The 14,295-nt window shown below is 37.2% G+C and overlaps 2 protein-coding genes across 2 annotated transcripts in view; both read left to right on the forward strand.

Moving 5' to 3' along the window:
• Nucleotides 1-14,295, forward strand: part of LOC123554105 (dermonecrotic toxin LdSicTox-alphaIB3b-like) — a 107,845-nt gene that overhangs the window by 43,571 nt on the left and 49,979 nt on the right. The window lies entirely within an intron of this gene.
• LOC123554107 (dermonecrotic toxin LamSicTox-alphaIV1ii-like) lies at nt 727-3,763 on the forward strand. The gene is made up of 2 exons (XM_045344021.2): nt 727-846; nt 2,198-3,763. Exons 1-2 carry the CDS (start codon nt 789-791, stop codon nt 3,514-3,516), a joined length of 1,377 nt encoding a protein of 458 aa, XP_045199956.2. The 5' UTR covers nt 727-788; the 3' UTR covers nt 3,517-3,763.

A 14,295-nucleotide genomic window follows, 5' to 3' on the forward strand; every position in this document is an offset into this window, starting at 1 on the left:
TATTTGATCAAAGGAGATGTTTTCACATTACACAAGTCACTTATGACACAACCCAACGGGGATAATTATAGTTTACGTAATTAGAGTTTCGCAGGGACCAGTCTGTACTTTCAAAAACAAAGACTAGTAATCTGTTGAAATGATATTCATAATTATTTTTTAACTGGAAAGCTCTTGCATGACAAAATATACTATATTACTCCTCTATTGTTTAAATAAGTGCTGTTTAAAATAAGTAGAGGGGAACAATTTAGGACAGCGATGGTCGCGTAACGGAAATAAACAACTTCATTATTTCACGCTTATGTATGTGAACTTTTTATTACTCAATAACATCCGTTTGTAGCCTATCCGTTATCCAAGAACGCAACCAGGATATTTAATAAGAAAAACACTGTGGCCTACTTACGACTAAAAAATATCAAGAAAAAAAATAGCGAGGCGGATGAGGCAAACTAAGTTTTAACATTAGGGGTGTCGTGATACATTGTAGAGTTAATAATGTAGTAACTGTTAATGTCCTGATTTTGTTTCCGTTTTATAAACGACGTTTTAATAGAGAAATGGTTCCGCTAGATTGCGAGTATAGATGCATAACTATGTAAAATAAAGTAATACAAAAATTACTGAATGTTTCCCCAATGAGAAAATGGACTGTACCAAATAGTTAAATCAAAGTCAGTCCAGCAGTATATAAAACGGTAATTTCTTAAGTTTACATTTTCATTTGCGTTGCCCGCATTGTGAACAATAAGCAACAACATACGTACTGTCTACCGAATGTGAAAATGTCAACATTATACATTTTCATAATTGCTGTTGGGATGACCTCTTCTTGTACTTATGGTATGTTAATTTATTTCAATATTTTAAAATGACTTTTATTTGTATCAACGTGTCCGTTTTTTCCTTATTAGCATGGTTATTTTGTTAATAATTGATAACAACTGAATTTTTTCTCGATAAGAAATAGACCTATCATCCGTTCAGTAAGTAAAAATAAAAAACTCAAATACATACAGTGTCGATTAAAATTTGAAGTTAATCTGAATGTTTTAGCATCTTTTAAAAATCTTAATTCTGTTTTTATGTTAGGTTGATAAAACGGGATTCCGTTTTATTACCATTAATAATGTTTATCAACAGATTAAGTGTAGATTAAGTGTAGATCTAAAATCTATTTACATCATAAAATTACAACACGGTATTCAGATGTAAAAAAAAGGTATCGCTCGGCTCACGTTCTTCGTCGTTATAATAATGAGCCTTGAATAAGGCCAACAATAAATAATGTTGTTCAAGAAATATGTAAAAATTATATTCGGTATGTAAAACCTTTTTTAAATATATTTGTTCATTTTTTTCTAGTCATTTTGACATTCGTTTACATGGGTGTTGATAGTGTTTATATATTTCTCGAGCGCTCGATAAAATATGTTGTACGATCGAAATAAGATGTCCAGCATAAGATATCGCGTCATGAGATAAAATGTCGAGCGGCCGAGATAATATGCCGTGCGCTCGAGATACTTTTTTCTTATAACATGAGTGGGGCTGTGGTTCTAGATTGATAACCCGTGTTTCACAGTTCAATGGCCATATGTATCCACATTCAAATAGTGTGAACATTCTGTATACATAGATTCCATATCCAAAAATTTAAGACAGCAGTGAATTTAAAGCGCCGCATTATTATATTATAATTTTTATAGGTGAAATTTACTGCATAAATAACTGGCTGCGATAACGAATATCGAACATGCATTTTAAGGACACGCACTTTGTTATTTTATAATCCGAATAATTATATAAATTCTCTCCAGCGCAAGAAATGATATGTGGTTGCAGCTGAAATAACATATATCCAGCGTTTGAGATTATACAGTATATCGTGTACTCGGAAAAAGACGTCGTGCACACGTAATGAGATATAGAATGCCGTGCTATCGAAATATTGTTTCGTGCGCTCGAGCGCTCAGATAAGATTTTGTGACGTTTGTGCTTTCAAGATAGCTCGAGCGCTCAGATAAGATTTTGTGACTTTTGTGCTTTCAAGATAAGACGTCCAGCGATCGAGATAAAATCCGCAAACTTAGACGACCAAAGATTTTGGTATATACATGTTCAGGGTTATTACAAAATATACAAGCAAATAGTTCACTACAACCGGAATTTACTGCAGTTCTGTTATTTTCAGGTGAAGAAGGCTTCTACAACATTGCACATATGACAAACACACCAGCGAGTGTAGACTGGGCCCTTGATAAAGGAGCAAACGGTGTAGAGATAGATTTGACCTTTGACACTTCTACAGGGACCCCAATGGTATTTCGTCATAGTGTAGCAGGGGAAGCTTGTGATTGCACGTGTATGTGTCCAGCCCCATTCTGGGGACTGTGCCGTGTGTTATACCCAAACAGCGTCTGTGCCAAACTTTTAGATGACGTTAGTGGAATTTCACCGTGTAGAGCAGAATCACCTATACCAACAATGTTGACTTTCCTGGCAAAAAAATCAAGTTTGGCTTTGATTTACTTTGACAATAAGATCAAAAGTGAAGATATGGACTCTAGCAAAATGAGAGTTGCTGGTGAGGCTGTTGTGTCGACCATAATTACGAACCTGTTTGAGAAAGGGTACGGCGGGAAAGTGCTTGTAGGCTCCTCAAAACTAGAAACTTTTCCATTTTTAAAGGCTGCTGTAGGCGCAATTCAGAGTTCAAAGTTTAGAAATCGTGTTTATTTTGCCCTTGACCAAGAGAATGTAGAAGGAGCTTTGCGAAAGCTACACACATTACCGACACAGAACATTGTGTACGGGACGGGGTTGACCGCCTGCTTACCTATGCGTGTAAAAGATACTCTTCAACTTGCAGCAGTAAATAAAGCTAAAGGTGTGACGGGCCTCACGTACGTTTGGACCATTGATAAATATTCCTCAATAAAAGAGAATCTTCCATATGTACAAGCAGTTTTGTCTAATTACCCAGGAATTGTCAATCAAGTGCTCCGAGATAATGGAATACGGCTGGCAAATCAGTCAAGTTCGATACCCGTGGCGTCCAGCAGTGACGTCATCAGCAGCGTGACCGGTCTAGACTGCGACTGCGATTATCATCCCGGCGGATGTTCCATCAGTAAACCAGCTCCTTCGGGCCTGGCATGCCACTGCGAGTACAAGGGTTTTTGGACCTGCGGTGGAAGTGTTTCTCAATGTTCGAACCCCGACTCTCCTTACTGTACCCACCCCGATTATTCTGTGCACTCGTGTCTGCTAGGTGGTGGTGACTGCGAAGGCTATAAAACAGCCACGTGTGATTGCGACTATTACAGTGGGGGTTGTAAAATTAGCAAAGTTCCACCTCCGAACACGGCATGCTACTGTTATTACAGACTGTTTTGGACATGTTACGGCAGCATAACAAAATGTAAAGATTTTAACAGCAGCTACTGCAAGAACCCAGACTATTCAATTAACACGTGCAATATGGGCGGTGGAGACTGCGGGGCATATTGATTTTGTCGCAATTACCGTGGAAATATTCTTGTTGAATTAACAAAATATCAGCTATATTTAGACTGGCATTTAATTTTAGATTTTAGGTTGGTATTCAGTTTCGGGTCTTAGACTAGCATTTGAAATCAGATTTCAAACTGACATTCGATTATCAAACTCTACATTTTCGTAATTTTGCCTTATTACACATGTGTGCATATTCACATTTCATCTGTCATGAGTTTGGAAGATGTTGGTCGCTACTTTTCTTTGTGTTTTGTTGCGCTTTAAATGTCTTTTATGAACTTAAGGTTAGAAACTGTTTGCTAAAATATGTGCCGACTCCTCACAGAAAATTGTTCATTGTTCATTTACTATAACAGAACATACAACAATATTATTTACTACTGTGATGCTTTCATCCTTGCGTTTTGTTAATTACTAGTGCATGTAAACAAGCCACCACATTACGGAAAGTCCGACGGCGTTAAATCAGTTTTCACCGATTGATATTGTTTCAAGCTGGGTCGTTGTTTTTGGAGATACTAACTTTTGATAACTTAATGTATATGACTAAACTTAAGGCCGGAATAATTATTGTTACTGTTACTTAATGGGAAAAAATAGAAATTCCTGTAAAGCAGTCTCCCACCTCTCCGCCCTATCTATTCATTTTGCAAGAACCTACAACACAAAATGTGGGACAACGGTAAGAACCGCACCCCGTTAAAAACATAAAAAGTTGTCGGCTAAAGATAAACAACACGTTTGAACAGATTTTTCTCTGGAATAATACGTAAATTGCCTCGTTATTAGAACAGAAAAAGACTTACATACTGTCTTTAAACTGGATTTTGCCGTTCATTTACCTGTCAGCGTGAAATCTGATTAAGGCCAGGGCGGGGACAACATTTGAAATTTTATATGAACAGATTTATAAAGTATCTCACTTTAGTTTTATAATAATACGCACCTGAACGACAAACAATGATTTATTAAGAGCAAATCACTAAATGAGATTTATTATTTCGATTCTAACACGTTACCAAGGATTTTTAAGTACATCTTTGACGACATTCATTAAATATTTGCCCATTTTCAATCGGTTTCTTTTCCAGCGCGCCGCTATGCCGTTTGACGCCATGACGTAATAATTGTGACGTCAGAACAGTGATTTGTTGTATAATAATTCACTGTTTTCTGCCTTCTTTGTTTAATAGGAAAATGAATCGGATCGTGTTAGAATCCTGATATTCACAACAGGTAGAAACATGAAAAGTGCCTTTTTGTGTTTACCCAATGAATCGAAACAAGTTTCCACTAGGAGAAGCGTCGATAGCACACTTGTTTATCAGATTTGGGACACTGCCCATACAATACATGAACTTGTTTTATCTATTTGTTGACGACGTATTATAAAACAGCCAAAACATGATAGGATAATGATAGTTTCTGAAATATATCTAAATATATCGTATTGTATGACTATAAGAATCATTCACTGGCTGTTGGTAAAGATCGGAATATCCGGCACGAGGGTAAAGTTCTGTTTAGGCGGTAACGAGGCTCCTGTCGAGTTACCGCCTAAACAGTTACCCGAGTGCCGGATATTCCCATCTTTACCCACTGCCAGTGATTGATTCTTTTTCTTGCATGCCTTATTCTTCAATTTGCAGAAGATTTATGAAGAACGAAGGTTTTTCTTTAAGGCGCTATAGTAGTGTATGAATTTACGCATTCTTTTATAAATTAATACGTGAGTATTTATAGCACCGGAAAAGATTGGGAAAATCCTGTCGGGCATGCAAGAATAGAATTGATTTACTATGAAGTATATTTCGATGGTTTTCCCGACAGCTTAGGATCTACAGCACTGTAGATTTCTTTCGCTGTACTGTAGTTCTGTTACATGTTAATGTTTGTGATTACGTCAGTTCTAACATGTTATAATATATTTTGAAATCAGAAGTTTGTTTATTCTATGAAAAGCCAAATTCATAAATTGATTAAGTGTTGGAAGGTTAATAGACTAACCGATTGCTGCACGGCAATTTTTTGTACATTGTATTTGAAGTTCTGAAATAAATAACAATTAAATTTGTGTCTTTGTTTTTGGTGAGTAGACATAAGAATACTGAGTAAGGTTCTGGGTCATAGTCATTTGTAAAAGCAGTCGAAAGGCTTCTCAATTTCTTTACTTCGCTCAAACCCCAGTATACAATTACTTTTTTATTACTAAATGGCTTACCGTTCAATAGAAGAAAGTATTTCCCGAGGTCTGACTTTTGACCGGTAAGCCATTCAAAGAGTGTTTTATTACATGACGTCAGAAATTAATTTTCACCATTTAGTTTTAACTTTCTGACTTATTTACTCGGTAAACCAGTAATAATTTTTGTTCTTTTCGTATTTTCTATAGCAACCTTGCAAAAATTAAGACGCTAGGATATGTTTGTCAAAGGGCACTTTTATAAAATCTGTTTTTAAACATTTTTTGTTCGGTCGTCTTTCAACAAAAAGTGTACAAATGCTAACGAGCCATGCCAATGTGCAGCCCTTCAATCTACATTTAGAAATTTCAACGAAAATTCACATATAGTAATAATTGGCGACATTCATGATTCGTCAATGCAAAAAATATGGACCAGGGTAAAGCAATTATAATTATTTATCCGATTAAAAATAAAATAATAATATAAACTGTTTAATACATTTATTTCATATGGTTTTTTTTGCATTGAATTTTTTGCATATAATTGTCATGGCTGTAAATTGTAAATTTAAATTCAGACTGAATTTTCTTGCCCCTATAACGGCAGGAAGTGTTAACAATTCCGAACCCTTCAAAGGTGACATATTGTTATAATTGTTAAAGTTTGTGTATTCACTGTCTCTTGTGTTTTGTCTTGCATTGCCCAGCCATGACGAAGGGTAATATCTTGGAAATATAAAATAGAAGCACGAGAAAAACGGGCATGGGGGAGACTATTTTAAAATAAAATTTTATATCAAAGTTTCAAGTATAAGCCATTGTCTACCTCTTTTCGAAAAGAGCATGTTTGTGTTTAATCAGGGTCCATCCGGCCATAACAGCCACAATATAGCAATTAAGCTATGTAAGAGTACGGACCCCGGCATGTTACTAGGCATGCTGTTAAAGAGAATTTTTGAAGTCAAATGGTGAAGAGAATTCATCTCTACACAATATCCGTAGAGTATTAGCAAACAAAATCCAAGTAATTTTGAAGCAAAAAAAATTTGTCACAGTCACGACCAATGAGATCATTAACGACAGAGACCCGAGACGTGGTTGCTAGACAAAATACCGGAGATATCGCAAGGCCGCGCTAATAAGGGCGGTTGGAGCCGCAAGTTGCTGGCTGGTGCCTTCGTCGTGGAGTAGGTTGGTAGCTCGGGTTCTTCTCTGCATACCGTCTATCTGCAAGCCGTCACAAAGAAGGGAGCTTCTTTTGCACACAAACGGTCACTTTTCCGGCTTCAGTCAGGACACTGACAGAACAAGGCCAATATAATTATGACCTAATTCCGTCAATGCAATATGTCTTCTCGAGACGCGCACTCACCGGCGGGTCGGAGAATTTTTTTCCAGAAACGGCCCTTTATATAGTGTCTAAAATACTTGATCACGTGATCATATGCTAACGTTTAAAGGTCATTTCAGTCGGTTAATTCAAAACTGAATATTACTACGCTCTTATATATGGTGGCATATTTCTGCATTCACTTAAGCAGATAGTTTTCGCGAAAATGCGTACAGTTTTCGTGAAAATTTACAAACTTTTCACGAAAAGAATCTTTTGTTTCAATGGAAAAAAATCACGATAGTGCCAACTACTGCATACGATACCAGATACGGAATGAACAGAAATATTAAAGGGAGTTAAAGAATAAGTTGATTTTAAAACCCATCTAAATGATATAATTAAATATCTATAAGTTCAAGACACTCTTAGGGGTGCTGGTCGGGGATTGAAGTGGATATAACACACTTCATTCCGTAGAAGGGAGTATTAGGTTATTTTTATGCAGTTCAGGGCACTACTTTGACATATTGTCTCGTTGACCAGATAAAAATTTCACGAAAACTTTCTCCTACTTTCACGAAAGTTTGTTCAATTTTTCGCGGAAAGCATTGGGTTTTTTTGGCGAAAGTTCATAAACTTTTCATGAAAACTTTATGATTATCGTATGCAGAAATATGCCACCATATTTTTACATTTCTAGAATTTCCACATAAAGAATAAGTGGGTCAAAACTGCCACTAGGACAGTTGTAAAAAGCCGAATGTCTAATTTAAAGTGCTGTTACTGACTTAACTTCTTGGACGATCTATATTCACTTTTTAGCTCACCTGAGCCAAAGGCTCAATGTGAGCTTTTGCGACCGCTCGATGTCAGTCGTCCGTCGTGCGCCGTGTGTCAACAATTTGTAAAAAATCAAAAAATCTTCTTCTTCAGAACTACTGGGCAGTTTTACACCAAACTTCACAGGAATGATCCTTGGGTGGCCCCGTTTCAAAATTGCCCAAAGAATTTATTTCCATGCAGAACTCTGGTTGTCATGGCAACCGAAACACTCTGAAAATCTTCTTGTCAGAAACTGTAAGCCGGATTTCAAAAATATTTTGTAGAAGTGATCTCTAGGTGACCCTCTAACATAATTACCTAAGCCATTTTGTTACGGTAAAATACATGGCCGCCAAGGGGCGGGGCTTATTTTCCCTATATGGCTATATTGTAAATTTCAAAAATTTTCTTCAAAACCACTGGGTAGATTTACACTAAACTTAACAGAAATGATCCTTGGGTGCGTCCCCCATCCCCAATCAAATTTTCCCAAAGAATTGAAATCCATGCAAAACTCTTGTTGCTATGGCAACCGAAAGAAAAACTTTAAAAATCTTCTTGTCCAAAACCACAGTAGCTAGGGCTTCGATATTTGGTATGTGGCATCATCTAATGGTCCTCTACCAAGTTAGTTCAAATTATCTCCCTAGGGTCAAATATGGCCCCACCCTGGGAGTCATATGGTTTACATAGACTTATACATGAAAAACTTTGAAAATCTTCTTGTCCAAAACCGCAGGGCTTAGGGCTTTGATATTTTGTATGTAACATCATCTAGTGGTCCTCTACTAAGATTGTTCAAATTATCCCCCTAGGATCAAATATTGCCGGTCCTGGGGGTCATATGGTTTACAAAGACTTATATAGCAAAAACTTTGAAAATCTTCTTGTCCAAAACCAGAGGGCCTAGGGCTTTGGTATTTGGTATGTAGCATCATCAAATAGTACTCTACCAAGTTTGTTCCAAGTATCCCCCTAGGGTCAAATATGGCCCAGTCCCAGGGGTCACATAGTTATTATAGACTTATATAGGGAAAAACTTATAAAATTCTTGTCAAAACCGCAGGGCCTAGGGCTTTGATATTTGGTATGTAGCATCATCTATTGGTCTTTACTAAGTTTGTTCAATTTATCCCTCTAGGGTCAAATATTACCCCGCCCAGGCCCCGGTTACATGGTTTATATAGACTTGTATAGGAAAAAACTTTAAAAATCTTCTTGTCTGAAACCACAAGACCTAGGCCTTATGGTCCTCTTCCATGATCAAATTATTACCCTGGGGTGAAAAGAGGCCCTTCCCTGGGGTTCCATAGTTTTATATATACATATATATACAGGAAAAACTTAAAAAATCTTCTTGTCTGAAACTGGAAGGCCTAGGCTTTTGATATTTGGTAGGTTGCATTACCTAGTGGTCCTCTACCAAGATTATTCAAATTATGTCCCTTAGTTGAAAAGAGGCCCCGCTCAGGATGTCCCAAGTTTTACATAGACTTATATATGAAAACAATTAAAAACTCTTGTTGTCTGAAAGTTCAAGGCCTAGGCCTTTGATATTTGCTTTGTATCATTGCCTAGTTGATTTCTTACAAGATTGTTCGAATTATCCCCCTGGGGTGAAAAGAGGCCCAGCCCCGACCTAGTTTCTTGTTTTTTTAAGATACAGCCTTGAAATTTGGGAGACATGTACAGTTTTGCACACTGATGTTAAAACTGACTTTCAGTGACTATGAATTTGACCTACTTTCTTAATATTTTAGCATCAGTTTGACATTTGATACTTGTAGCTCATATTACTCAGGTGAGCGATCCAGGGTCATTATGACCCTCTTTTATGGTAGGTAAGCAAGTACCAACGCATTCTGACAAGATTCTGTGAAGGTTTCGTAAGCCAATTCATCTAGAAGCGAGAGGTCTGACGTGTAATAACTGCATAAATAACTGAAAAAGTCACACAAGTGACCGAGTATTACAGTGGCAATACAAAAGTTCTCTACCGGAGAAATTTTTTAATTGACTTTTAGTGGTGACCTTGACCTTGACCTTGACCAACAACCATGAGTCATGTGCGCGACACAGTCTAATCATGGGGAACATTTCTGTATATTACTAAAAATCCTTCAATGCAATTAGAAGTAATAGAGCACTTGACCTTGAACAGTGACCTTGACCTTTAACCGATAAGCATAGAGCATGTGTCGACAAATTGTCTCATCATGGGAAACGTTTGTGTGAAGCACTAAAATAATCTATCAATGCATATAAAGTTATGGAGCAGAAACAAGTTTTACTTAACCTTCAATAGTGACCTTGACCTTTGACCTAAAAGCATGAATCATGTACCTGCATAATCTAAATATTGCCTTCTATACACATACCAAGTTTTATGAACCTAGATTGAATACTTTTTGAGTTATCGCAGGATCCAGATTTGTGGACGGACGGACGGACAGACGGACGGACAGCATTCCTATAGTTCCCTTCGGTGTTCTACCGGTAGGCGACTTAAAATGAATTAATCAATAATGCAACCACTTATGCTTAGAATGACTTTCGTAAATACTTGAAGATTTGACATCCTATTTATAACAATAACATTGCCAACATGTAAATCAGAGAAACGATTACACTGTAATTAACATTTAATAATAATACATATTAAGGGTAATAGGCCTGCATGCGTGCGTGTGTGTGTGTGTATGTGATACAGAGAAAGAGAGAGAGAGAGAGAGAGAGAGAGAGAGAGAGGGAGAGAGAGAGAGAGACGGTTATAAAAGTTCGTGAGAAAAACTGCGTAAGCTCGAATGTTCCTGTAGTTCTGGAAACTATAAACTGGACAACCATTATGTTTCATGTAAATTTATGAAAAAGTGGCGGCGTTTTGCCTTTCGGTGATAAATTATTTAACAGGAGGGCCAGGATTCTAATTATATTTCGCTCACCTGAGTAACACATCATAATAGTGTAAACATGTTTGACCAAGTAATTTCATGGAGAGAAAATAGTCTGACCAATTTTCATTAAGTATTGAGATTTGACCAAGAATTCGGCCTCTTGAGTGTAAGCAAGCATTTGACCTAGTGACCTAGTCTTTTAACACCGCATGACCAAGATTCGTACTTGTCTCAGATTTCATGAAAACAAACATTCTGACAATGTTTCAGGAACATTGGAACAAAACAGTGGCCTCTAGAGTGTATAAAAAGTTTTTCCTTTGATTTGACCTAGTGACCTAGTTTTTGGGAACACGTTATCCAGATTTGAAATCATTCAAGACTTCATAATAACAAATATTCTGACAATTTTTTATGAAGATAGAATCCAAATTGTGGCCCCTAGTAAAAATTCACCCGAGATTTCATGCAGACAAACATTCTGACTGCAACCTCTGTAGCATACACAAGGTTTTTCTTTGAATTTAACAGGTGACCTAGTTTTTAACCCAGATGACCCAGATTCAATCTTGGGCTAAAGATCATTAAGGTAAACATTTTGACCAAGCTTCATGAAGATAGGGTCATAAACGTGGCCTTTTGAATGTTATCAAGCTTTTCCTTTGATTTGACTGGATGACCTAGTTTTTGACCCCACATAACACAGATTCGAACTTGACCTAGAGGTCATCAAGACAAACATTCTGACCAATTCTTATGAGTTTTAAACTTAAATTGTGATCTCTAGAATGTTAACAAGATTTTCATTCGATCCGGCCTAGTGATCCAGTTTTTGACCCTACATAATCGAATTTGACATAGAAATCATCAAGACAAACATTCCAACCAAGTTTCATACAGTTTGAGTTATAACAGTGGTCTCTACCCCACATGGCCTCCAAGTTTCAAACTTAATCTAGAGATTATCAAGACAAACATTCTGACCAAGTTTCATACAGATTAAGTTATAACAGTGGTCTCTAGAGTGTTCACAAGCCTTTCCTATGGTCTGGCCTACTAACCTAGTTTTTGAACCCTCATAACCCAGTTTCAAATGTGACCTAGAGATCAATAAGACATACATTCTGGCCAAGTTTCATAAAGACTGGGTCACAACTGTGGCCTCTAGAGTGTCCACAAACTTTTCCTTTGATTTGACCGGGTGACCTAGTTTTTGAGCCCACATGACCTAGATTCAAACTTGACCTATACATCATCAAGACAAACATTCTGATGAAGTTTCATACAGTTTGAGTCACAAATGTGACCTCTATAGTGATCACAAGCTTTTCCTATGATCTGGCCTCTAGAGTGTTCACAAACTTTTCCTTTGATTTTACTGGTGACCTAGGTTTTGACCTCACATAACCGTTTCAAACTTGACCTAGAAATCATCAAGACAAACATTTCGACCAAGTTTCATAATGATAGGGTCACAACTGTGGCCTCTAGAGTGTTCACAAGGCAAATGTTGACGGATGACTTCGTGCTCAGGTGAGCTAAAACTCATAAATCACAATGTGTGGGTTAGTCGCTTTAATGTGTTTGTACTTAATATCTTAAAATAAGGACAACGTGTCTCCCTATCTTGGTCAATCAAAGGCCGAGAAACGGATCACTTTATCCGTCTTCATCATCTGATACACCTACTTAGTCGTGACATTTGTGTCACTGTTGCTGCTATCGTCGGTATAGCGTCAATCACGGTTTCAGTCGTAGTTTATGTGGTGCTTAGAATATTTTCGCCGTCGGCATAGTTGTAGTCAGTATTGCCGTCGACCTCACCGTCTTGACTATGTAGCAGACATTGAGATGTTTCTGTTGCCGTTGAAATGACTGGCGGCGTCAGTTCAGTCAATAGTATTGGTTTCGAAATTGTCCTCTGCATATAGCCTTCGCCAATGGTAGTGACCTTCCTTGTGATCGTCAGCGTCTGTGAAATCGTTTGTTCTTCTATTTCGCAGTCGCTTTTACCAACGTCATTGGTATCTCCGTCGGTGAACCTGTCCTTCTCGATGTATTTAAAGGGATCCGAGCTTATTATCAAGTGAAAGTTGAAAAACGAAGTTTTTTTTATCGAGTAAACAAGTCAAAAGTTGACGTACGGCAGAACGGACAACGGACAGCGCAAGATATCACAAAAAGAGAACATTTTAAACTTTGAACTGACTGTGTACGACAAATGACATGTTCTCAGGCTGTATAACTAGTTGTAATTGGTCAATTCTAAATGCTTACTATGAGACAGAATTTCTGATAATGAGATACTTAGTCCGAACTACATTTTACGCATAGAACACTTGGGCGCTCCCGCAGTTCTTACAGTGCAGCATTAATTAGATTAGTCGATGGTTCAAGCAAAGTTAGATAACTTCATTTCTTTTTTTCTAAATTTGTGAAAAGCGAATTAAACATAATATAGATGATATTTGTCTGTGTTCAGTGTGATATCACCGATAAGGAAGATTCCAAATTCCCAAATGTACTTCATCAGTTTGGTGTTGAGGACCACTGTTTCACACTCGTTATTCTTTAGTTTCTGTGCGTTTCTGTTCAGTATTTGTCCGCTGAACAAGCGGTTTGTGTTCAGAACAACTCTGGTTGACCCGCTGCATGTCAGATAGTATTAGGAACGCGAATCAGGTCCACAGGACAGCAACGGACGCGAACAAGAAATTCATGAGTTACGGAGAAAACGTTTACCAGCGTAAAACTGCCGTAAATTCAGCTTTGGAGTCCATTTTGAGATTTTCTTCCGGATTAAACAGACCTGCCCGAGAAGCAACTCATTCGCATAATGAGAAATGGACAAGAAACGCATGTGGACGGAGACGAATGGACTGAAACATGGTTGAATAAAACTAAATTAAACTAGACAGCTACTTAATGCGTAACTCCTTTTTGACAGTTGTCGTGTTTCCTATGTATGCACTGTTTCTTAATGCATTAAATCAGCCATAAAATGCATGCAACCTTCAAAGGTAAAAATACATAAATAGCTTTTTATTTTTTATTCTGTGTAAATATAGAATATTCTCACACATTAGCTGGCTACAGCATACACCAGAATCAACTTACATATCTGTAATTTACATTTTCTTGAAAAACAGTGTCCAGTAAAATCGAAAGAAAAACAGGCGTATTGTTGGAAAAAAGAAAACTGCAAACTCAGCTAAGAAAAGAAACCCAAAATGGTAGTGATGGCGTATAACTTAAGTGTCCATGTCTAATTTTATAATGGAATTATTTCGTAATGAAAATGCTACAAACTGAAAACGTAGACCTGTCAATTTCAGCAAGAAATGGCACTAAATTTAAGGAAAAGTGATCTATAGAGCAAAACGTCCGAGTTCGCCATTTTGCGACTACTTTTTTTCCGCCATTTCCCCATTTAGTGTCTGTAAGTTTAAGTTATAAATTGTTTGTTTCCGGTATCCCGATCTACCCTAAATTTTTGGCCCGATCCTAAATGTTTGTATGGCCTTTGGGATTATTTTTTT

The sequence above is a fragment of the Mercenaria mercenaria genome, chromosome 7, assembly GCF_021730395.1.
Source record: "Mercenaria mercenaria strain notata chromosome 7, MADL_Memer_1, whole genome shotgun sequence".
NCBI lineage: Eukaryota > Metazoa > Mollusca > Bivalvia > Venerida > Veneridae > Mercenaria > Mercenaria mercenaria.

Excerpts from the sequence above, each read along its gene's own strand:
- LOC123554107 (XM_045344021.2), top strand. The coding sequence starts at position 789 with ATGTCAACATTATACATTTTCATAATTGCTGTTGGGATGACCTCTTCT. Across the intron at positions 847-2,197 it reads GACCTCTTCTTGTACTTATG|GTGAAGAAGGCTTCTACAAC; the intron begins GTATGTTAATTT and ends TGTTATTTTCAG.